This window comes from Podarcis cretensis, assembly GCF_951804945.1.
Source record: "Podarcis cretensis genome assembly, chromosome: 9".
NCBI lineage: Eukaryota > Metazoa > Chordata > Lepidosauria > Squamata > Lacertidae > Podarcis > Podarcis cretensis.
In genome coordinates, this window is record NC_137178.1 from 71,014,351 (window position 1) to 71,039,470 (window position 25,120).

Genomic DNA, 25,120 nt, shown 5'->3' on the forward strand with positions numbered 1-25,120 from the left:
AGAGATGAGCATTGTTCACTGGTCTGAGCTGCTAGGAAGTGTTCTCCAGGAAGCTACAGGTTCCCTTCAGCACCAGGGTCTGATCACTTGCAACAATGACAATCACTGAGCAAAACCTATTCTTTCTTCCCAAGCCTACCTTGCAAATGATGCGTCTGAGAGTGCAAAAGCGCCTTCTTTTTAGAGGTGAATTTGTCTCTGTTGCTGCTCCTGTTCTCTGTTGGTTTGGTCTGAGGAGGGTCATCGTTTGTAGTCAGATACTTGAGAAGCTCTGAGCAGGGACGTCTTTGTGGCTTTTGTGGTTGACAAATGCTCTTCGCTTTATTGCTCCATGAATTCTCAGTCTTAAGAAACAAGTCACAATAAAAGGAAAAGCAATAAAAGGAAGGAAGGAAGGAAGGAAGGAAAAGAAAAAAGAAAGCTGAAATTAGTGAACCGAACCTTATCAGAATGGATATAGGATTTCTGAAGAGATGAGATTTTCAGTGAAGTGTTCCTTATAAGAGCACTAGATCTATGAGCTGTGAATAATTGTTTGCAGAACAAGGAAAGAAAATTACATTTAAAATTCCTAAATGACATTTATGTGGCTTTTTTATTTCATTTCTCTTATGTTTCAATGTTCCTACTCAGCAACATATAACTAACAAGACCCTACAGCGCCTTTACTACGAACAGGGAGGGGGAAAAAAAATAAGCTGGCTTAAACCTTAATTTGCTGCTGATTGCTCAAGCCCAGCGCTCACAACTCTCTTAAGTACCCCTAAATGCTCTGTTTTCGGTTACAGTCAATGGCAAGACAAACATTGTTTAATACAGCCTGCTAACAGAATTACACCACTGCCAGCATCGGAGCCAATTAATGGCTGACATAGACCTTTCTACTGAGGTTCCAGCATAATCTTTTTCTAAGTTGGGCCGCAAGTGAAGTGGTGGCCTGGAGTCGCACGTCAACACATCAGCCCATCAGTAATATTTTAATGGCACTGTCTACAATTCTGTGGATGGGGAAAAGAAGAGCAGCCTTTAAAAATGCGTTAATGCTGCCAAGAAGGGGGGGTGGAAGGCATAACATGAATTATTCAGAGTGAAAAAAATGAACAGAAGCAGCTTCTCTTTATGATATCCCCTCACCCCCACATATGAACAAAACCCCACCGCTTCTGCCCCAACCCCACAATTTGAGATAAGATACCAGGCTATTGGTGCAGTTACTGGGTTGAAAATTCAGTTCTTGTGTAGAAGGAGTAGATGCACATCTCTCCTTTTCCCTCTCCACAGATAATAACAAGATGTTCTGTGTTGAGGTCTGTATGTGCAATGGCCCAGTTTTAAGATCCTTTGCTTTCACACAAAAAGGGTGTGTGTGTGATCATGGAAACTGGGCCATTGTGTATATGGACTCTGCACAGAGTGCCTGCATCCAACATTGCTTAGGGAGTCAGGTGAAACTTTGAGATATATCCCACTCCTTGTGCACTGGCCGGGTAAATGTCTGAGCCCTAGTGGGGGAAAAGGAAACTATTTAAAACCATCTTGATATGTATTGCACTGTACCTTAACCGCCACAGGGCCTGTTCTGATCCTGTGATTGGCATGGTTTGCATGGTTGTGTGTGCTGAGGCCACTGCATTCATTGTAATTTAGCTGGGTGTTAGCTGGCGCCAACAAGAGTTTCTTAAGCTGCAAGGATAACAAGGGGAAAGGTTTGGGGTGGGTGCAGAAGGGGAAAGGTTGGGAAGAAAAAGAAATAAGGTTATGCATCTCCGTTCCTCAGGTTTTATCTGAATTTATGAGTCTCAGGTCCAGTTCGGACAAATATCAACATGTATAGAGGCTATGCAAGATGGAAAAGTAGGACTTTGAACATTAGGCCTTGCCCCACGGCTGCTGAAAGTCCACACATGGAAGCAATATTTGCACAGGGCCTCCATGGGTGGCAAAACCATAAATCCATTCATGCCAGTAAAATCTGGGAAATGGTTTAAGCCTATAAACGCCAGACTATTCCTGTCTATGCCTAACGCATTCTGCTTCATACATGAATGTCCTGCAAGCCTAGAGTCTAGAAATGCACACTGAGAACACAAAATACTTAATAAACAAACAAAAAACCCACCAATAACCCCCCTCCCTAATCAGCCAAGGGCCTGGCTAGAGAGAAATGCTTTCACCTGGTGTCTAAAGATACGTACTGAAGGCACAAGGCAACCCTCCCTGGGGAAAGCATTCCACAAATGGGGAGCCATCGCAGAAAAGGCCTATTCTCGTGTTGCCACCATCCAGACCTATCTGGAGGAGGCATACGAAGAAGGGCCTCAGCTGATGACTGCAGGGTCTGGGTCCATTCATATGGGGAGAGGTGGTTCTGGAGACATTGCAGTCCTAAAAAATCATAGCTCCTGCATGCTCCCACTTGAGCACTGTAGTGCAACCAGAAGTGCAGAAAGCATCACTGGGCATGGCCAATGTCCCAGGCCATCCCCTGCAATCAAGGCAGAAGTCAGTCATGCAAACTGCACAGTACATACTGGATGCAGTTGGCTAAATGGACTGACAGGGTTCAAGCACGGGCAGAAGTACCCAGACTTTAGATTTATATTCTTATTTACAGGACTGCCTCTCCTGGTATGCCCTACAGAGGACCTTAAGGTCCATGAATAATCATAGTTTAGAGGTCCCGGGCCCTAAAGAGGTCGGATTATCCTCCAACAGGGCCAGGGCCTTCTCAGTGATGGCTCTGACCTGGTGGAATGCTCCATCCCATGAGACCAGGGCCCTGAAGGATTTAATTTCTTTCCACAGGGCTTGTAAGACAGAGCTATTCCGCCTGGCTTTCAATCTAAAATTAGCCTGATCATTTATTCCCCTTCTTTCCCTCCCCCTCCCCTTTTTATTAAGATTACCTTCTCTGGGATCCCACAGCTAATTCTCCCCTGGTCTCCTCGCTGGCCCAGATAGGACTAATTTAGCCAGCTAGCCCTGGTGATCATCTAATGTTTATTGGATGCATTTCCCCCCCTGAATTCTGAATTTATTCACGTTTTATACTGTATTTTATGCTGTTTTTTGTTGCATAAATTAAATGTTTAAAATTTATTGTTAGCCACCCTGAGCCCGGTTTTCTGAACCAAGAAGGGTGGGGGATAAATAAAATTTATTATTATTATTATTATTATTATTATTATTATTATTATTATTTATTGTGAGGATCATAGCTCACTTGGTTAGAGCGTGGTGCTGGTAACACCAAGGTTACAAGTTTGATCCCCTTGTGGGAGAGTCACACATTCCTGCACTGCAGGGCGTTAGACTAGATGATCCTCAGGGTCCCTTTCAACTCTACAATTCTTTGATTCTATGATTCAAAATTGCCCACAAAACTGGAGTTGTGTCATCAGTTGTTTCATGAGCTTTTTAAGGGGAAGGGCACTTCTACTCTGACCCTGAACCTTTCCCAGGATGGTCAAGCATAATGAGTGACACAAGAGTTCCACATTTGTTCCTAAATGGAAGGAATTCTGTGCTTCTAGACTTAGATACCATGAAACGCGAAAGGTAAAAAGCCTGCTTCACAGAGTTGTCAAAAAGACGAGCAACGTAAGACTTACAAAGCCATTTTACACACTAAAAAGTGATATATTAGTACTTATCCCTAGGCCAAAAATGATGGTTGTTGTTTGTTTTTAAAAAAGGTATGCTGTGTTACGTTTGTGATTTAACAAACAACAGCTGGGGGGGGGGCTGTTTTACCTGGGGAACCACACAACCAATTTTAAATGCAGATTGTGCCCAAGGGCATAGGTAAAGACTTTCAGATTCATAAGAGTCATGACTGTATGTTGCCATATACACACAGGAACATAACTACGTACTTTATTTCATATGCATCTGCATAGGGACACACATTCTCCCCTTCATCACAACCTGTTTGGCTGGAACCAGGCAACACAGAGAAGTATGAAGCGGAAGGAAAATATTGGAAGCAGAGAGGGGAAGGGAGATTCCAGTTCTCCACAATGTCTTCCTTCCGTGTGAGAAATTCACTTGAGCCAAGCAAACCAGGAGTCAGCAGTAAACACCTATCAGCACCCACAGCCAACCTGAGCCCTTGAAATTCAAGTCAAACTTTTTTTAAAAAGCTTTATATGAATGCTCTGACACATGAACAAGGCTGCAGAACATCAGTCATAAGCATGACTGCCAGCCACTTGCTTTTACCAGCCAGTATGGCAAGCTCAAGGACCCATGCACAGAATAGTACTCAGGGGCCAACAAAATCTAGCCAGCCCTGGAGCCAAGCTCTCTTTGCAATACACCTTGCAAAGGTGGTGCACATTAACATGGACCACAGATGGACAAAGAGACATCAAATGTAAAGCAATTTGACTGAAGATTGAAGTGATTGTTTTTTGCATGGTTCCAACATCTATTCTGACAAAGTGGGATTCACTTGTCAAAAGATAACATTTGCCTACTGTAGAGGAAAGTCTATAGCATAAGGATACAAACGCACAATATGAAGGACAATACTACATCTCAAAGTAAACAAGGCCTGGCAATTGGCTAGTTTTTTCCGCCAGGCAGAGTGAATACAAATCTTCTTGGTAGCTGATAAAATCATTCAGGAAATGTACATTGCAAGTCATCTTGATATCAAAACTATAAGATGCTGAACTTCTCGATTCCATTATGACCAAAAGATAAAAGAGTCCTCTGGCAGCAGAACTGGTTTTTGTAAAGTTAGGGGTTGGTGTTTTTTTAAAAATCTTAGCAGTCACTTTGGTAGTGACAGATCTGGCAGCAATGGATATTTGCTGTTAATGAGGGTACTCCTGAGAATCCCATGGACTGCAAGAAGATCAAACGTATCCATTCTTAAGGAAATCAGGCCTGAGTGCTCACTGGAAGGACAGATCCTGAAGCTGAGGCTCCAATACTTTGGCCACCTCATGAGAAGAGAAGACTCCCTGGAAAAGACCCTGAGGGGACGACAAGAGGACAAGATGGTTGGACAGTGTTCTCAAAGCTACCAACATAAGTCTGACCAAAGTGCGGGAGGCAGTGGAAGACAGGAGTGCCTGGCGTGCTCTGGTCCATGGGGTCACGAAGAGTTGGACATGACTAAACAACTAAACAACAACAACATTCTCTCAAGACTAAAGCAAACTGTAGGGTTTGTCCTGACACATTTCTTGAGGCCCCCTTAGCACATCTGAAAAGGAGCATGAGGAGGCATCACACTGGGCTCTGTGCACACTAAAAAAGAAAGACTCTAGGACTTCATTTTTTCTCCATTTTCTACCACCATCTCCTCTCCCTTCTCCTTCTAATCCTTGCTTCTGCAACAGAATACTGATCTGGAATGATGATATTGCTGCCATGGGCTCCTTCACACATTACCTCTTTTGGCTGCACATCTAACTTGTGTCTAAAAATGCAAAGCATAAACACTGTCATGGTTTCCCTCAAAGACTTTAGAGAACTGTAGTTGGATAACAGTGTTAAACTCTATGAACTCTAGGCACCCTAACAAAGGCATAGCTTATTTATTACAAATATTTCACACAGAGGGGGAAGAGGGAACAAAAACAGAACCTGTTTAAAGTTGGTAGCGTAGCTGCGGTCTTAGAAATTTGGAGGCGTTTTACTGAGTATCAGTAAATCTTTTCAGTTCACTGAGCAAGAGGCTGGCCATTTGATAGGGTCCTAGTCTGCGGCTAGTTTTATAGGAGGCCCATTCTGAGGAGCCACCACTTCATCACCTTTCTGGCTTGGCAAATGGAGAGCCAACTCTTATCCCTCAGATTTGGCACAGGCGTTTTCAGTTGCTGATTCCCATATGAAAAGAATTATCTTCCTTTCATCCACTTACTAACCCAAGGAGTTGTGAACAGATGTGAGCCAAACGTCAATCCAGCCTTTATCAATAAGCTGTCTTGGTAACCTATCCATCCTTAAGGAAATCAGCCCTGAGTGCTCACTGGAAGGAGAGATCCTGAAGCTGAGGCTCCAATACTTTGGCTACCTCATGAGAAGAGTAAACTCCCTGGAAAAGACCCTGATGTTGGGAAAGATGGAGGGCACAAGGAGAAGGGGACGACAAGAGGATGAGATGGTTGGACAGTGTTCTTGAAGCTACCAGCATGAGTTTGACCAAACTACAGGAGGCAGTGGAAGACAAGAGTGCCTGGTGTGCTCTGGTCCATGGGGTCACGAAGAGTCGGACACGACTAAACGACTAAACAACAACAACATCTTGGCAACACATTATTAAAACTGAAACTTGTACACACATACCGGAGATCTCCTAATGAGAAAACACATATTCAAAACATTCCCTTTCTGAATTAGCAAGAGTGTGCATTATCGGAAGAAAAACATTCAGGCAATACCATCGTTTCTCCAACAAACATGTTTATCCTGGGCTTTCTGTCTGAAATGCCCAAGTGTGATTAAGCTTCCTTTGGGTTTTCAGTCTAAAAACGAAAAGACCAAACCTTACTGTGGCTACATCATACCCATGCAGTGGATAGTGAGAGGACACCTCCATTTCCCGTTAAACACTAGGAAGGTAGATTCTTACTAGAGACGGCTCTTCTGCCTCCAGAGGTGGAGGGGTGCCGTCGGGCATCGGCGAAGGGCTGGCATCGTTTTCGTTGGTCACATCTCCATCCGTCAGTGCATCAAATGAAGGCAGTCCATCTTCATCCACAGGGATGCTGTCCAATGTCTCCGTGAGAACTGCTAGCAAATTTGCCTCATTCTCTTCGTCTATCTTCTGCAGAAGCAGGAAAACGGGAGGAAAAAAGGTGAGTTGGGAAGGGGGTTGTAGGACTTACATAGCCATATAACACATGATTTGGCCCAATTAATTTTTGAGGGCGCAAAGTGCTAACTAACTACAGTGGTATCTCGGGTTACAGACACTTCAGCTAAAGTGGTACCTCAGGTTAAGAACAGTTTCAGGTTAAGAACGGACCTCCAGAACGAATCAAGTTCTTAACCCGAGGTACCACTGTACTGTACTTTTCTGTGTGTAATGCCCCCGTGTATAAGACTCCAAATTTAGAAAATGGGGGGAGATTGCCCAGAGTTGTTGAGCTTTGGGGGGGAGAGGTTGTTGAGTTATTTTGCCAAAAATCACTAACCCACTGCCTCTCACACGCATCACAAAAACTACCTATCGTCCGTCTCCTCGCCAGCAGAAGCCTCCAATCACCCGCCCATTTGCAGCAGCGGCAGCCAATCAACAACAGCCCTTGCTGCAGCCACCAACAGCATGGCCTATAACTGCTGACAATCTCCGGCTCACAGCAGGAACCAATCCCATGTCCCCCATATGAACTATCCGTGTGCAGTGGTACCTCAGGTTACAAACTTAATTTGTTCCAGAGGTCCGTTCTTAATCTGAGGTACCACTTTAGCTAATGGGGCCTCCCGCTGCCACCGTGCCGCCGGCGCACGATTTCTGTTCTCATCCTGAGGTAAAGTTCTTAACCCGAGGTACTACTTCTGGGTTAGCGGAGTTTGCAACCCGAAGTGTTTGTAACCCAAGGTGTTTGTAACCCGAGGTACCACTGTATAAGACAACCCCCAAATTTAGACATAATTTTTGAATAAAAAAATCCTCGTCTTATACACAGAAAAGTACGGTAACTCAGTTTGAATTTCGGGGTAGCACACACTTTTGCAACAGTTGCTCCACATTATGCTTTGCAATGTTCCTTCATCCCTTTCCCTAGTCTTAATCCAACAGGAATATATTTAGCTCAGTCAACACCCATGTGTCCTATGAACTACACCCTTCAACAACCCACCACCACTGAAACTAACTGATCTAACAAAACTACAAGGATGATGAAGCAAGAGAGTTAATGAGGAGATCTGTACAAGGAAGAATGTCAAACACTTCTTTGGTTCTCCAGATGCCTTCTCCCACTACCAGAAATGGGAAACTTCTCATTTATATGCATTTTGAAGAAAAGCAATCAATGCTCTTATTATTAATGGAAAACTCCTGGTTTCTTTTTTAAATAAATGTATTCTGCAGGTTGCCTTTGAAGTTGTCCTTTCCTGTTATGTAGTTTGAGTGCTCAATACAACTACTGTATGCATTTATCTAATTCAGGCTGCAATTATAAAAAGTAGATTAATTCCTAATCAGATGTGGCTGGAACGTTAATTTGTACTAGATATCTTATTTCAGTACCAGGGACTTGTTTGTGTCAAATCAAATATATTTAATATCCTTGCATTTCTCAATGCAACACGTTCTAATTATCATCCGTATATTTGGAAGGCAGGAGGAAAAAAATAAAAGCACTTATTATATTTTAGAGATTTGTCGCAGCAATTATTAATGACTTAGGGCTTGGAAAAACTCCCTGTGGAGCCCATGCAAAGACTTTGCTGGCAGCCAAATACAATTCTCAGTAAGAGAAAGAAAAGGGAAGCAGACTAGATATTCTCCACAGATGTCACACTTAAGTAGTTTAATACCACCCAGGAACGGGCAAAGGGGTAGTACCTGAATCGCAGTGCAAACCTCAAAATAAAGGCTTTTCTCCATAGAGATTAGCTTAGATTGATTTTAACTGAATTAACTCCTGTTCAGTTAAATCTTCCTTTTGGCAACAGAGCAGTTCAGGAAACAATTACACATGCATACAATTATAATGTTTGATCGTTTTATTATTTCAAGACAAAATACAGCCCTATTTCCATCACCTAAGTGTGCAGAATAAATGGGTGTCCCACTGACATGTGCTGGATGCAACACTTAATTGATTTAAGCGCACCTAAAATCCAATGCATGTTGGGTCTGATCACATAAAAACTTCAGCCCTGGACATTTTGCTCTTTATTAGGGATGAATAAAGGTTTGACAAATAAAACAACATATACTTCTTTGAAGATGTTATATCATTCTTTCAATAAACCACCCTAAGATCTGTTGATGAAGGGTGGTATACAAATCTTAATTTTAACAGCAGCAGCAGCAGCAGCAGCAGCAGCAACAACAACAACAACAACAACAACAACACACCCAATAAACTTGAATTTTCCCCATTCTCTCCTTGCTTTTAAGGCCATGGGGACTACATCAGAAAACCAGGACTAAATTGTTAACACAGTTTGATAAGTAACAAGAAGTAAGAGACTTCGTCCCCCATCCCAAATCACACATTGCCAGGGCTAGACGCACTGGACTGTGCATTTGTGGTATGTGTCATATGTCAGTGGTATGTGACTCTGCTAATTCAGCACACAGTTATACTACACACTTTCCATGATGTCCAAATGGGACTTATAATCATATCGCTTCCCTAAGACCCATTCTGACTTCACTGGGCCAAGGCATTCACAGTTGTATCCACTCTGGTCAAGGACCATTTATGGGATTCTGCCAGGGTCCCAAACCCTAGCATTGTATTGTATATGCAAGACAAGTGATACTCAACCCCTTGGGGGTTTCAAGTAGGCACAAGAATTTAGCATAAAGATGAAATATGAAACAAATGTTGAGGATCCTCCTCAAGTAAAAAAAACAACAACATGTAGGATTTCAAGGAAAGTCGAGAGAGTTTTGTTAAGAGCCTAATGAAATGACCCAGTGGGAAATTTCCACACATCATTAAGTTGCCATCAGATGAAACGGCCCCGCCTCGTCCAAAAACATTTGTGGAATTTAAAAGGAAGCACAAACCTCTCTTGGAAGGCTCTGCACATAAACAAGGAATTAGAAGAGTCAAATAGGTAGAAGCCTTTATGAACTATTTGTATGCCTAATTCTATCTGGGATGGTGATCACAGGACCAGCCCAAGACATTTTGGCCCCGGAGGCAAACCACAAAATGGCACCCACCGCCACCAGGGAAGAAGGGATGGGGAAAGATCAACATCGGGAACAAGGCGGGAGGAAAGTTCGATATCGGAATCTGCTGCCCCTGTGGATCCCGCTGCCAGAGGCAGTCACCTTGCTTTACCTCATGAGTGGGCAAGCCCTGGGTGGTCAATACATTCAGCTCCCCTAAGAGAGAGAACCATAGCCAAGAGCTACAACCTAAAGAACTACAGTGGTAACTCAGGTTAAGTACTTAATTCGTTCCGGAGGTCCGTTCTTAACCTGAAACTGTTCTTAACCTGAAGCACCACTTTAGCTAATGGGGCCTCCTGCTGCTGCCGCGCCGCCGGAGCCCGATTTCTGTTCTCATCCTGAAGCAAAGTTCTTAACTTGAAGCACTATTTCTGGGTTAGCGGAGTCTGTAACCTGAAGCGTATGTAACCTGAAGCGTATGTAACCGAGGTACCACTGTATGGGAGACCTTCATGCCACTCGTTTTACAAGCAGAATCTCTTTGGTATTTAACTGGAATGGATCCAGCCTCCACAACAGAACTTTTTCTTTAAAAAAATCCTTTCCAAGTCAGTACTCTTTCTTTGATAATACGGACCCTTCCAGAAGCTCCAGCATTTGCTGTTCCAGCGCTTGGCATCTGCGCTTTCAAACAGACACTGAAGCGCCCCGACAATTCAAAGTCGGAATGTGGAGTGGACACTGGCCCTCATCATAGCAATTTCCATTAGTTTTTTGTACAAGTTTCAAACAATCAAACACCCCTCAGAGGAAAGCAAATGATGTGACAAAGAGGACTCTGTTAAAACAATTAATGTCACTTTCCATTATTGCTCCAGTCCCAATTTACAGAGCAAATAAATCAAAGTCACCACGGACGGTGGTACACCAACAAGCCAACACATGTCTGTTCACAAATGACGTCGGGAGATAACCTTTGCGAAGCTTCGCCATGTTGCTGGCTCCGAAACACTGTTCTATACGGAAACATTTTTATTAGTTCACATAGCCAAAGCAGCACTGAGAAAAGGTAGTAAGAAGGAAAAGGTCTTGTTTTGCTCTCCTTCTCCCTGAGCAATAGGAAGTTGTAGGGCCAGCCTTTTACAGGATCCATTCATTCTCTTGAGAATGCGTGTTCTCCTTCATGGAGAGCACGTGTTGCGGTGGGGGCCACCAGGACACTCCAAAGTTGGGGGCGGGCTAATTGATCTTTGGCCACTGATGCGATTGGGCTTCCCTTGTTGTTGGAAAGAAGTTAATGTTGCCATTTGTTGACTGACAGCCAGAAATGCTAAAACTTCTTGCACCAGGCTAGGGCCTCCTCTTTTCGCCCGTGCATCGGATTGCCCGTCCCTCCCTCCCTAGAATTGGGTTGTTCGCTTTGACCTTGCTATGCCTGTCATGGGGTCGTCTGCTTTGGAGCGGGGGCCCAGTAGGAATTTTGTCCATCTGGCTGATTGGCTGGGGCCATTTGGTTTTTGCCTACTGCGTAGCAAATCGTCACAACTTGTAAGGTTTGCGGTTCGGCATTGGTTTATGGTTTGGTTGGTTGAGGGGCATGGATTGGCTGTGCCTGCCCCTCTAATGCTGCTGCTGCAAGGGATTCTGTTAAAGGAATTGGGGGCTAACTATTGCTTGTCCACTCTGTCAAGGGGGCTCGGGCCCTAGCAATGAGCTCCTGGTTGCATTTGGGGAGGGCTGAGGGCAGGTTCCCTGCTCCGACGCTACCCCCAAGTGTATTCCCCTATTCTGACTTTCGCATTGTGCGGAATGTCAGTCTGTCCCCCATGGTGGGAGCAGATAGTCGCAACCAATGCCTAAGCAACCACTCACAAATTTGTATTTTAAGAAAGTTGTGGCCAAAATTATGCCAAAAATCTTAAACAAAAATTCTGTGTGATGTGTGAGTTATTGGGGTGGCCCTGGGGACCTCGACACGCAAATGAGTGTATTGATGGTCTTTGAAATGGGTGTATTTACAAATACAGAAATATAGGGAATGGCCTCCCACCAGATGTCAAGGAAATAAACAACTATCTGACTTTTAGTAGACATCTGAAGGCAGCCCTGTTTAGATAAGTTTTTAATGTCTGAAGTTTTATTGTGCTTTTTATATTCTGTTGGGAGCCGGCCAGAGTGGTTGGGGAGACCCAGTATAAGTAATAAATTATCATAATTATCTACTCCATAGTGTCCTCACTCATACAATTAGGATGGGGGGAGGGGGGAGAGAGCTTCCACATTCTAGCCAGTGGAAGGCTTTCTTGTTGTGTGTAGAAGTCTCTGCCTTGAGGAACTTACAATCTATTATTTAGGCACATAGGAGACAACAGAGGAAGGAGAGGAGACGGGGAGAGAAAATGCATTTGTTGCTTGGTTACAGTAGCATATAGAGCTTGGAAACTAAGGGATTGCACCAAGGAATTTGTGGGGAAAGTGAATTTTGAAGCTGGATCTGCTGTATCAGGTGGGCTGGCCTACCCCAGGTTTAAGGGGTCCACAGGCGGAATGCCAGACTTGCTCAACTGGCTAAAAGGAGTTGTCTTTAAAACCATATCAGTTCTTGTCCCGTGCACCATCACTTTTGCTCAACCCCTTCCAACAGCAAATCAGTTTTACGCCAGCTACTATCCAAGCTGCTGGAGTATGTCACCAAATTATAATACAGTGGTACCTTAGGTTACAGACGCTTCAGGTTACAGGCGCTTCAGGTTACAGACTCTGCTAACCCAGAAATAGTACCTCGGGTTAAGAACTTTGCTTCAGGATGAGAACAGAAATCGGCACAGCAGCAGTGGGATGCCCACTGAAGTGGTGCTTCAGGTTAAGAACAGTTTCAGGTTAAGAACGGACCTCCGGAATGAATTAAGTTCTTAACCCGAGGTACCACTGTAGCTAGTACCTACAGCACATCAAAGACCATAGTTTCAGCTAGCAAAAGTCTACAGAAACTCAGAGAAGGTCATTTTGCATAACCAAAAAGTGTGATTGCAATTATTATTATAACAGATCCATCTCCGTGTAACGTTCATTAAAGTGTCGACTCCCTGCTTTGTGCTCGTGGTGTGAGCTGTGGTGTTGACAGCGCAGGGATAAAGCTTTGCCGCAGCCAAAAGCTGTAAATTTCACTATTCCAGCATTGCTGCTTATGAGGCTCATCTTCCACATGGGACATTCCAGCAATTATATGAGGTAGCCTCATCCTGATGAGGACTGAACAGTTCCAGACAGGTGCTGAGCAGGAGGATCAATGAGCGAGAGTGCCGCACTCAGCACCCCGCTGAAACGATCCCATAAATAGTCTGGATGGCACTGTGAAAGCGCGCCATGTAGAGATTTCCTGAATACTTGAGCAGAAAACAACAAGAACTTTCCAAGCAGTGTTTTTTTGCCAAAATGAATTTGTCCATATTTTCAACAGTAAAAAAATAAAAATACATTAATTAGTATTTAAAATCTCAAGTTTTCCCCACACTGATTCACAACACAAGTCGTTGTCTAGTATGTAAAACAGACTAGTGTTGTCTAGTATGTAAAACAGAGGCAAGGCACATTATTCAGTGAAGTAAAACTTATTATTACAGCTAATAGTTATCATCACGGATAATAATTAACCAAAAAGAACCTCAAACTGGCACCAGATTAAGAAATTTTATTTTTTAGAATTTAGACTCTTTTTGAAATAGAACATACAGCTGCTTTTCATGAAGAGGACTCTCTTTTTTGTCAAATTCCCTGAGCATTTTTTGGTTCAGCTTATTCTCTATCCAGTGCCAGCTCAAAGTTTACTTCCCCTTCTGTTTTCATGGCCATTTTTCAATGCTACCTGCCTTTCCCATTTTCTACGTAACGGAAGAAACCCCCAAACAAAATTGTTTTAATATACTATACAACCACACTATGCTTGGATTCTTTCCATGAATCCCACCCAATTAGAAATCCCATACTGTTCTTTGGCACTGTCAAAACATTTGACCCCAAAACACTAAAATTTAACAGAGTTAAATGTTGTCAAAAAGGTAAAATACCTAGGGGTAAACTTGTCTGCCAAAAATTTGAATCTATTTAAAGATAATTATGAAAAATGCTGGTCAGAAATTAAGATTTAGAGATCTGGTCAAGATTGAAACTTTCCTTGTTGGGTCAAATTGCAGCTATAAAGATGAATGTATTGCCGAAGATGTTATTTTTGTTTCAGACCCTACAGATCGTGGACAGAGTGGAGTGTTTTGGGAAGTGGCAGAAAGATATTTCTAGGTTTGTCTGGCAGGGCAAAAAGCCCCGAATAAAATTTAAAATATTAACGGATGCAAAAAAGAGAGGGGGGTTTGCCCTGCCAGATTTAAGGTTATATTATGAAGCTGCGGCTTTCTGCTGGATGAAAGATTGGTTACTCCTTGAGAACACTGACGTCCTAGATCTGGAAGGGTATAATAATGTTTTTGGATGGCATGCATATTTGTGGTACGATAAGGTAAAGGTTCATAAAATGTTTAAAAACCATATTGTCAGGAAAGCTATATTTATGGTCTGGACAAAATACAAAGACTTATTGGAAGGTAAGACCCCGAGGTGGCTATCACCAGCGGAGGCCAAGGTTCGAAAAAAAGCCAATATGGAGGCCGGATGGCCGAAATACTGGGAAATAATAGAAAAAATTGGAGATAATTGGAGGCTGCAGAGCTTTGAAAAATTAAAGAATAGGGTGCAAGACTGGTTTCATTATGCTCAAATTCAAGAGGTTTTTAAGTCAGACAAAAAAATAGGATTCCAGGTGGAAAAATCGAAATTAGAGACAGAACTGTTAGAACCTAAGACCAAGGCGCTTTCGAGAATGTATAACTTGCTGCTTAAATGGAACACCCAGGATGAGATAGTCAAATCAGCCATGATAAAATGGGCTCAGGATATTGGGTACAACATTATGTTAGAAGACTGGGAAAGGTTATGGACCACTGGAATGAAATTCACGGCATGTAATGCCCTGAAGGAAAATATTATGAAAATGATATATAGGTGGTATATGACCCCAGTCAAACTTGCAAAAATATATCATCGGTCTGATAATAAATGTTGGAAATGTAAGGAGGCTGAAGGGACATTCTTTCATCTCTGGTGGACTTGTCCAAAAGTGAAGGCCTTCTGGGAAATGATCTATAATGAGTTAAAAAAGGTGTTTAGATACACCTTCCCTAAGAAACCAGAGGCCTTCCTCCTGGGCATTGTGGACCAAAAGGTGTTAAAGAAGGATAGAACTTTTTTATGTATGCAACTACAGCAGCAAGAATACTCATTGCAAAATATTGGAAGATACAAGACCTTCCCACACTGGAAGAGTGGCAGACGCAGTTGATGGACTATATGGAACTGGCTGAAATGACTGGCAGAATCTGAGATCTGGGAGAAGAGACAATGGAAGAGGACTGGAAGAAATTTAAGGACTATTTACAAAAACATTATAAGTTGTATGAATGTTAAGAATCTGCATGACTTGGAAATTTTAGCTCCTGCAATTAGATTAGGAAAATAGAAAGTTAAGTTATAAGTAAGAAAAAGTTGAAATTTAAAGTTATTTTATGTATTATCTTAAGGTATAAATATTTGACAAAAGGTACTTTAAATTTAGAAGTAAAACACTCTGAAAGATATAAATAAGATACGAAACAAGGTAATAATTTGCTGATATGTTTATTGTAAAGAACGCAGGGTGAGGGAGATGTGGGGAAGTCCAGTTAGTAACTTAAAAATGTATTTTGAAAGTTGGATTGTTTTTCTTTCTTTCTTTTTTCTGGTTTGTCCTTCTTTTTCTTTTCTGTAAACTGAAAATGTAATAAAAATTTTAATAAAAAAAAAACAAAAAACACTAAAATAAACTGAATATTTTGTGGCAAGATCTATGCAGAACACAAACCGAAGGTAGCATCTCAGCGAGAAAGGGTGTTTATGTAAGAAATAGGTTAGAAAGGAACAGTATCACCCAATTATCCTCCTCTGACACGATCACAAAATACTGACAATACCTTATGGATATGGGAATCACTTTCAGAAGCATACGCTACAGATTGTGCTTATGGCTGCATTCTTGGTCAGTTAAGTACAAAGGTGCCTCTCTAAATTCATTGCATCAATAACCTTAGTCAGATATTACTTTTGAAGCGTTAATTAGCATGTGAGGAGGCAGCAGCAGGAACAAGCATGCTAGCTCTGCCCATACCACTGTCCCCACTACAGTCCGGCTTACAGGAAGGGACGGTCGGCTTCCGTGGAGACTCCTTTCACATATTAGAACACTGCATAATCAGGGTTCCAAAAAGCATGGAAACAGCCACAGATACAAAAGGCTCCCTGCTGCAAACACCTTCCGCAAGGCAAACCATGGCTTTTTGTGAACAAGCAAATGCTTGGGCTCGTAGAGCAGAGATCACAGTCACTTTGTTCCTCCCCCATCATTTTGCTGCTGTTCTGAGAAGCTGTAAGTTCTGCTTAGTGTTTTCATCTAAACCCGGGGCTGTAGTTTAGCCTCCTTCAGACAAATCAGTAATTCCCTTAGGCTGTAACTACTACAGCCATGTTGGTGCAAAACTCCTACAGCCATGTTGGCACGTTGGACTACTGCAACGCGCTCTATGTGAGGCTACCTTTGAAGGTGACCCGAAAACTGCAATTAATCCAGAATGCGGCAGCTAGACTGGTGACTGGGAGTGGCCGCCGGGACCACATAACACCAGTCCTGAGAGATCTGCATTGGCTCCCAGTACGTTTCTGAGCACAATTCAGTGTTGGTGCCGACCTTTAAAGCCCTAAACGACCTAGGTCCTCTATACCTGAAGGAGCGTCTCCACCCCCATCGTTCAGCCCGGACACTGAGGTCCAGCACCAAGGGGCCTTCTGGCGGTTCCCTCATTGCGAGAAGTGAGGTTACAGGGAACCAGACAGAGGGCCTTCTCGGTGGTGGCGCCCACCCTGTGGAACACCCTCCCTTCAGATGTGAAGGAAATAAGCAGCTATCCTATCTTTAAAAGACATCTGAAGGCAGCCCTGTTCAGGGAAGTTTTTAATATTTAACGCTGTACTGTTTTTAACACTTGATTGGGAGCCGCCCAGAGTGGCTGGGGAAACTCAGCCAGATGGGCGGGGTATAAATAATAAATGTATTGCTATGTTGTTGTTTTTTTCTTTGGACCACATCAGTCTTGTTATCTGGGCAGCCCCTCCATATACACTGCCCAGGTTTGTGTCTCAGGGAGGTCAGTAATGCAATGGTTTGACTTTGTACCTGGAGGTGCACTTCATAGTCTCTTGAGACAGCTGGATGCAAGCAATAAAAAGACAAACCACAAGCTATAACCAAAGGCCAACGAGGTCGTTGTCTAAAATGATCTGAAACTCATCCTAAGTAAATTTTCACAAAATACCCTCCGTACTCCTTAAGCTGATGCATTGTTTCAGTATAAATTTAAGCTTTTCTGGCATCAACACATTTCCAAAAGTCTACTAAAAGTTGTGGGGGGATACCCTTGCATGTTTTCTTGCTTCTAATGAGCTGTTGCAGTTCAGAAGTTTCCATTCTGAGCTGACAATTAAGTTTCTAATAAATGGAGGAGCTACTAATTGACTTATTTGTCTCACAAATACACTACCTTGCTAGCAACCTGTAGCAACACATTTTACATCCTTTGACCAGAAATCATTCACAGTTCTTGCAAGCTGCTAAATGATTAGATTTCAGTTGTGTAAACTGCCTATCTTCTCTCTCGTTGGCACCAAGGCTTTGATTTTGAACGCAGAGAACGAAAAGAAGAAAATGAGCTATCAGACTCTTGACTGCGCTAACAGAACCAGAACGATAAGATACTGGTGCAGTTGTTGTGGTCCCTATTATATATATGTGTGTGTAATTGAAACCACAGAAATGCAGTCTATTTGATTCAGAACCAAAAGGTCACTCAACTCAATTTATAGTTGACGCTGAGCACAATATTGAAAAACACCTGAAAGCAAACGATCTTATCAGCAGTTTGGGCCTCAACGTTTACTGACTACATGAGATAATATGCTGATTACTAAATAAATGCATTAACTGTGTTTTGCACACAAGGGATGTTTAAATGTGTCCAGAACTTGATGGTGGCAAATTCATTGCCAGCTATCTTAACATTAGCATATTAAGTGCATTTTTATAATGCCAAGAAACATGGTGGATTCCCCTTCCAGTCTCTGCAAAATCAATCCTCATCACGCAACACAAATCAGGCCAACACCTTACACTGGGCCTGACTTATGAATAGGGGTGTTCCCAGCACATTTGTCCATGTGCAAAGTGAGCAGAAAAAGTAGGAACCTGGATTAAGCTCCTTCTGTGAAGTGGGCATGAGAACACATTCAACAAACACCATACTGCAGCAACAATTGCCGCCTCAGGGTTAAGCTAAACATGATGGTAAAATGAAAGTTTATTGCAGACCCACTGTGGTCTTGATCTCTCTCTCTTTGTGTGTAAATCAAGACCACAGTGGACTAATGTCTTCCTCTCCCCAGTGGCATAGCGTGGGTTGCCGGCGCCTCGCAAGGGGGGTGAGTGGGAGGGAAACGGGCAGAGTATGCATGCACATTCAACTGCCTAATGGCACCCGCGCCACCCAGGAGATTGCAACCTCAGAGATAAGAAAAGAAGAGTCATTTCATTGGAGAGGTCATTTCCTGGTTTGCATGGAGAAGCTGTTTTCAATGGAGGCCAGCAACGGAAGCATGGAACTGTATTTGCACCCCTAACAATGTTGCCCCTGGTGCAACGGCCCCTGTGCCCCCCATGCTATGCCACTGTCTCTCCCCCTTATCATCATCATCTCCAGGAGGCGGGGGACCCAAAGCTTACACTCTGGGGCAAGCTACAAAGTAAAATGCCAAATCTAGTTTGGCTGTAGTCAGAAGCAGGGATGGCAACTACAGCAAAAAAACTATTACTTTGGATACTGTCATTCTGCTGACAAATAATCTTACCTAGAGACATCCTCAGGCCATCACTACAGAACAAGCAGACATTTAGATTTTTATTGTAAGCGATCTTGTAGGATTGGAAAACTTGGTGTCTTAGGTGAAAGCAGGATGCTCCCAAAACAAATCTATTCGCAATTTTATTTACCCAATTTGGATCATTCTCATCCCAGGGTTCTTTCCAACGTGTTACAAAATGTGCAAACAAACCTACCATGTACACATTACTTAAAAGCAGTTTATTGAGACCCAATCATTAAAACACAACAGCACATGAAAATATAAAACTGAGTAAGCGGAAATCACTGATTTACACCGAACGGCCAGGAGAATAAAAATGTTTTCACTTGGCAGTGGAAACCCCTTAGAATTTTTGTTATCTGTGTCTCCTGAAGAAGGAAATTCCACAATTGGGCTGACGGCGCAAGAACAAGGAAGGCTCTCTTTTGTAAAGAGCAGGGCAAACCCACTAGAGGGGAAATGACCAAAACACTCACACAGGGTGTAAGATGGTTGCAATGGCAGAAAGCGTTTCAACATATAAGAGGATGCCAGGCCACCTGCACCCTCACCTGCTCTCTGTAATCATCTTTGACTTTAGCTCAAGGAGTCCTGTTACACAGACTCTGCTACCTGAGGAGCGCCATATCCTTGCCCACTTCAGATTCTGATACTCCTATAGTTGTAAGAAACTCTATGGCTCATCGGTTTTTATCCATCACCACAGCACTTCGGGCTGCCAGTCCATCAGCACTTATGTGCTACACACATACCTCTTCAGCTACTCAGCTGAAAAAGGTGGAACTGTGAAGGTCCGTGGAAAAATTGTAGTGGGAAGAAGTAGGAGGGGGCTAGCCTGTCATTTCAAGTCTTCTGACCATAGTGCCACACAATCCCACAGCTCAACCTAGGTAGCTAAAATCAGGAAATAATCTTTATTATTTAAAAAGAAGCAAATGGTTGGAAATATATGACTGTTCCAAACTTGGCTTCAAATGAAAAACAGGTGGTAAGTAGAAATAGGACCTTCTCTGTGGTGGTAAACCCATTACAGAATGATCTGCACAGAAACATCTACTACTCTGTCTTATAGGCAAGTTGAAATGGGTTTATTTCCCCAGGCTTTTAGCGATTGGTTGTTGTTCTTGGAAAGTGAATTTTACATTCTGAGTCTGATTTTTATTCTTCTTGAGATGGTTCTTGGAAGCTGGGGATGCTCTGCAAAAAGAAGAAAACCAAACCAAGCATTCTAGCTCCATTCTCCTCTGCCACCAAAGCAAAAAGCCTGGTCACTTGGAACAGTGACATCAACAACCCAAGCTGATCCTTGAGGACATTGCCCAGTCCCAGAAAGGCCTAGCACTCTGTCATCGCCACAAACAAGAAGGGATATGGGCAGCATTCTTCCTCCTTAGTAGAGCTTGGTCCTTCCAAAAATCCATCTGGCTATCAAGTCTCCAAGGCAATCCAATTACACAGTCAGCTTCTGTTGATGCCAGAGGCCTAGCAAAGACTCAACCATTGTTTACCACACCAAGGAATGACTTTAATTGCTTATGATAATCCAAAATGCCTTGTGGAAACATGTTGATATACTTAATTAAGAAATGACTGGAGTCACTCAATGCTCTCAATGAAGACTTGGGCTTTTAAAATCTTTCTATTTCAACTCAATAATATTGAGCAAAGCTCTCTCTTTTGTGAGGTCAGCCTGTCCTTCCCTTTTTTGCCCCCTTTCCCCCTACAGGTACTTAGAACGGTATTGTTTTAGTACACAGTTTAACACTCTATCAAATAAAAAGGGTCAGGCTTATAGGTCTGTATATCCCTGGGTCTCTGTTTACTATTCTGTACTGCATTTGCTCTTCTCCAGTCACCTAGGACCAAAACAGTTCACCCGCAGTTCTCAAATAGGTACCATTAAACTCTGGCTCAGTCTGCCCAGGTTAGAGCTCCATGAAACTCAAGAACCTGCAAATATTCAGCTACTCGTAAAAGGTGTTAGAATCGGATGGTATCTCTGCATATTGTGTAGCACCTAGTACACAGAGCTGTTATAAGGATTACTGTGGGAAACGCACTGAACACTTTAAATGTGCCAAGTACTATTCTTATTACGCACGCAGATATCAACGCTGCAGGATAGCTTCTTCCTCCCTAGGTTCTGGGGCCTGGCCATATTTCCTTCCTCATAGGCTTGCCAGTGTCAGGCCTTGCCCAGCCAGAAGACTAAAATAGAAATGAACTGCACAGATATCACTCTCACATGCCTACAAGTTGCTGAATGCTTGTGGGCTCAGGTATGCCTCAATTTGTGTAGAATATTGAGGGCTATTTCTCCCTCTCTTTTTAAAGGAGGTCATTTCAGTTGCTCTTATTTAACTACATAACGGACTCAATCACAGAGTGGAGTTCATCTTGTTAGAATTCCTGCGCCATGATTACAGTCATGGGATTGTTGTCTGTCACATGACGGTATATGTTTTGACTCCACAGAGTGGGAACTGACGGAGACAGGATGTTTGTGTTACTGTGTTCCGTGAAGTGGGACTATTGTCCTTTGTTTTTTTCTCTTTGATGTCTGATGATAGAGAGAGAGGGAGCCATGTTTCAGTGCTCCGTGTGTGTTTAATGTAAATAAAGTAGGTTAGCCAAAATGCTGAGTTGCTGAGGCCTGTCACACAAGCTGCGAAGACTCTGAAGATCCCTAAGTGTGCAGATGTCTGTTGGCATCAGTCACTGTGATGTTCAGGCAGAAGAAAGCTTTTGAAGCTCCCGAACGATCGACCAGGAGGGAGGGAACATGCCAGTTGGGCATGTGTCTCTACCAGGGTCCTACTCAAGTGTAGGATGAGCTCCTAACACATCTGTGGTCTCCTGCACTTTTGGCCTGCTGTGAAACACTTTAGGTAGTATTCAACTCATGAGCAGACCCACTGAAGTTAATAGTCACAACTTAGGTGCATTAATTTCAGTGGGTCTACTCTGAGTTGTACTCAGTTCAATACCTATCATTTTTACATGTTATCAGGGATCGGCCAGAGCTGTAAGCAAGCATACACAGATCTTCTAGATCAGGAACAGCTTTTCTGGACGTCAGGCCGGATGCTGAGCTCACCTACCCATGGGCAGATAGATGGGGCAGCCAACCTGTCAATCACCCAACCACAGAATAATAGAATTGCAGAGCTGGAAGGGACTCTAAGGATCATCTAATCCCCTGCAATGCAGGAATCTTAACACACAGTCTCCCATCCAATTTGAAACCATACCAGACCCTGCTTAGCTTCTGCACCATTTCCACTCTGTTTAAACTATTCCTTTTTAAACGTATTTATATATTCACTTTCATTAAAAATGATTGATTCGATTTACAGAATAAAATAAAAGGCAGCTACCTCTGCAAATGCAGGCACACCACCAAATCTACCCTTGATTTCCGCAGGAAGCCTAATTTCCTTTGTGGCACAGTTTGAACACAAGCTGTACTTCAAAGGAGATCCCAGCCAATCCAAGCAGGGCTTGAAATCACTGTTGATCAGCCCTGTCTCCAAGCCTCGCTTTTGCATGGATCAGCCACAGCTTGATCGGAAATGCCAGAGTGTAGCCAATCCCAGCAGGGCTTCACATCGCCATCAGTCACACGAGTGGCATGGACTTCTAAGTCCCGCTTTCTGCAGGGATTGGCTACACTTAGAGGAGCTCTGCTTGGAAGCTTCCATGTGGAACCAATTCCACTGGGCCTTGCATGTGGTGCCAAATAGAAGCCCTACTTGACATGGATCAGGAGGAGATTTTAAAACTCCTGGTTGTTCCTTTGCAGCTGCATCTTTACCTGCCTCACACCTGACGTAAACGAGGCCCACAGGATGCAAGATTCCCACCAATGCTATAAATAGTCCAAGGAAACATATGCAAAGTGCTTTGATCACATAGAGATGCCGTTTAAGTGATTGATATTATTTTTATTATTTAACGAAATTAAAAGACACCTGCCTCTTGGGAGAAAAGTAATGACAAACCTAGACAGCATCTTAAAAAGTAGAGACATCACCTTGCCAACAAAGGTCCGTATAGTAAAAGCTATGGTTTTCCCAGTAGTGATGTATGGAAGTGAGAGCTGGACCATAAAGAAGGCTGATTGCCGAAGAATTGATGCTTTTGAATTATGGTGCTGGAGGAGACTCTTGAGAGTCCCATGGACTGCAAGAAGATCAAACCTATCCATTCTGAAGGAAATCAGCCCTGAGTGCTCACTGGAAGGACAGATCCTGAAGCTGAGGCTACAAGACTTTGGCCACCTCATGAGAAGAGAAGACTCCCTGGAAAAGACCCTGATGTTGGGAAAGATGGAGGGCACAAGGAGAAGGGGACGACAGAGGACGAAATGGCTGGATAGTGTTCTCGAAGCTACCAGCATGAGTTTGACCAAACTGTGGGAGGCAGTGGAAGACAGGAGTGCCTGGCATGCTCTGGTCCATGGGGGTCACGAAGAGTCGGACACGACTAAACGACTAAACAACAATTGAAAGCCCCTTTCCAAAGAAAGATTTTCAAGCCAAAATGAACAATCCCATTGATTTAGCTGCCGCATAACAATTTTGTACATATAGCCCCTCAGTTGGTTAACTTGCCCCTTGACTAACAGGTGGGTCTGCTTGCACACGACTCAAGCAAGTGTACTTGATTTGTATTCAACCACAAAACCTACAGGATCTGTGACACACCAAGACAAAACACAACCTAGCCTCCTGATTTTGCTGCCTGCCTATGTCTGCAAGAAAAGCTACCAAGAACTGGAAGACCACAATACATTGCTGGTGGATCACATGTTTGGCGGGCCTGGGGCACACACCAGCAGTGAGGAGGTGGAAGAGAGACAGACCAAGGATTATAAATAGCAACACACGTAAAAGTATACAGAGTAACATACCATAACCTTTAACATTCCTCAGATGAAAATAGGGACATTCCTCACTCTCCCCTCACCGCAACTGATCCTTTTTGACCCCCCCCCCCCATTCAACACACACCCAGAGCATTTCCTTTGAGAAGGGCAAGTGCCACCATCATCACATCAACGGAACATAGAATACACACCCTCCACCATCTTGAGAAAACTTCAGAAGGTCGGTGGTTCGAATCCCTGCGACGGGGTAAGCTCCCGTTGCTCGGTCCCTGCTCCTGCCAAGTTGGCAGTTCGAAAGCACATCAAAGTGCAAGTAGATAAAAAGGTACCGCTCCGGCAGGAAGGTAAATGGCATTTCCGTGTGCTGCTCTGGTTCGCCAGAAGCGGCTTAGTCATGCTGGCTACATGACCCAGAAGCTGTACGCCAGCTCCCTCGGCCAATAAAGCGAGATGAGCGCTGCAACCCCAGAGTCGGTCACGACTGGACCTAATGGTCAGGGGTCCCTTTACCTTTACCTTACAAACAGAAAAGCACACACCAATACAGTGGTACCTCAAGTTAAGTATTCAATTCATTCTGGAGGTCCATTCTTAACCTGAAACTCTTCTTAACCTGAAGCACCACTTTAGCTAATGGGGCCTCCTGCTGCCGCCGCGCTGCCAGAGCACGATTTCTGTTCTCTTTTTTTTTATAATAATATTTATTAAATTTTTGTGTAACCAATAAAAAACATACATAATAACATAATATTTTCCATTATCCACATTTCATTCTCAACTTTGGACTTCCTCACATCTCTTGTTCCTGCTTTCTAAACATAAATTTTACCAGCAAATTATTAACTTAATTTAATTCATATAATATAATTTTCCAATATTTAATGTCTCAAATTTTGGGATTTAACATACTCTTATTGAAGCTTAATCATAAAATATTACTTATCCAAAATTTATCTTTTCATCTTCCAATTAAATTTAAATTTATATTCTTTATAACTAGTTTGTTGGAGCCGTGTTTTTGCTAATCTTACATCTTTCTTAACATTCATGCAATTTACAATATTTTTGTAGATAGTCCTTAAATTTCTTCCAGTCCTCCTCCACCAGTTCTTCTCCCAGGTCTCGGATTCTGCCAGTCATCTCCACCAGTTCCATATAGTCTATCAGTTGCATCTGCCATTCTTCCAGTGTGGGTAATTCTTGAGTTTGCCAGCTTTTAGCAATGAGTATCCTTGCTGCTGTTGTAGCGTACATAAAAAAGGTTCGATCCTTCTTTTGCACACTCTGACCAACAATGCCCAAGAGAAAGGCCTCTGGTTTCTTAAGGAAGGTATACTTAAATACCTTTTTCAGTTCAT

The 25,120-nt window shown here is 43.0% G+C and overlaps 1 protein-coding gene across 7 annotated transcripts in view; it reads right to left on the reverse strand.

The window, feature by feature from the left end:
* The window catches only part of PPARGC1A (PPARG coactivator 1 alpha), a 669,056-nt gene that overhangs the window by 43,962 nt on the left and 599,974 nt on the right, over positions 1-25,120 (reverse strand). For 5 of the 7 annotated variants that reach the window (XM_079989670.1, XM_079989671.1, XM_079989676.1 and 2 more), the window contains 3 exons: positions 6,587-6,781; positions 1,558-1,683; positions 140-344 (listed from right to left, as the gene is read on the reverse strand). In XM_079989670.1, coding sequence (XP_079845796.1) covers positions 140-344; positions 1,558-1,683; positions 6,587-6,781 — 526 coding nt within the window. Of the gene's footprint in view, positions 1-139; positions 345-1,557; positions 1,684-6,586; positions 6,782-15,879; positions 16,104-25,120 lie in introns of those variants that run through there. The other 2 variants (XM_079989675.1, XM_079989672.1) reach the window with 2 other exon arrangements.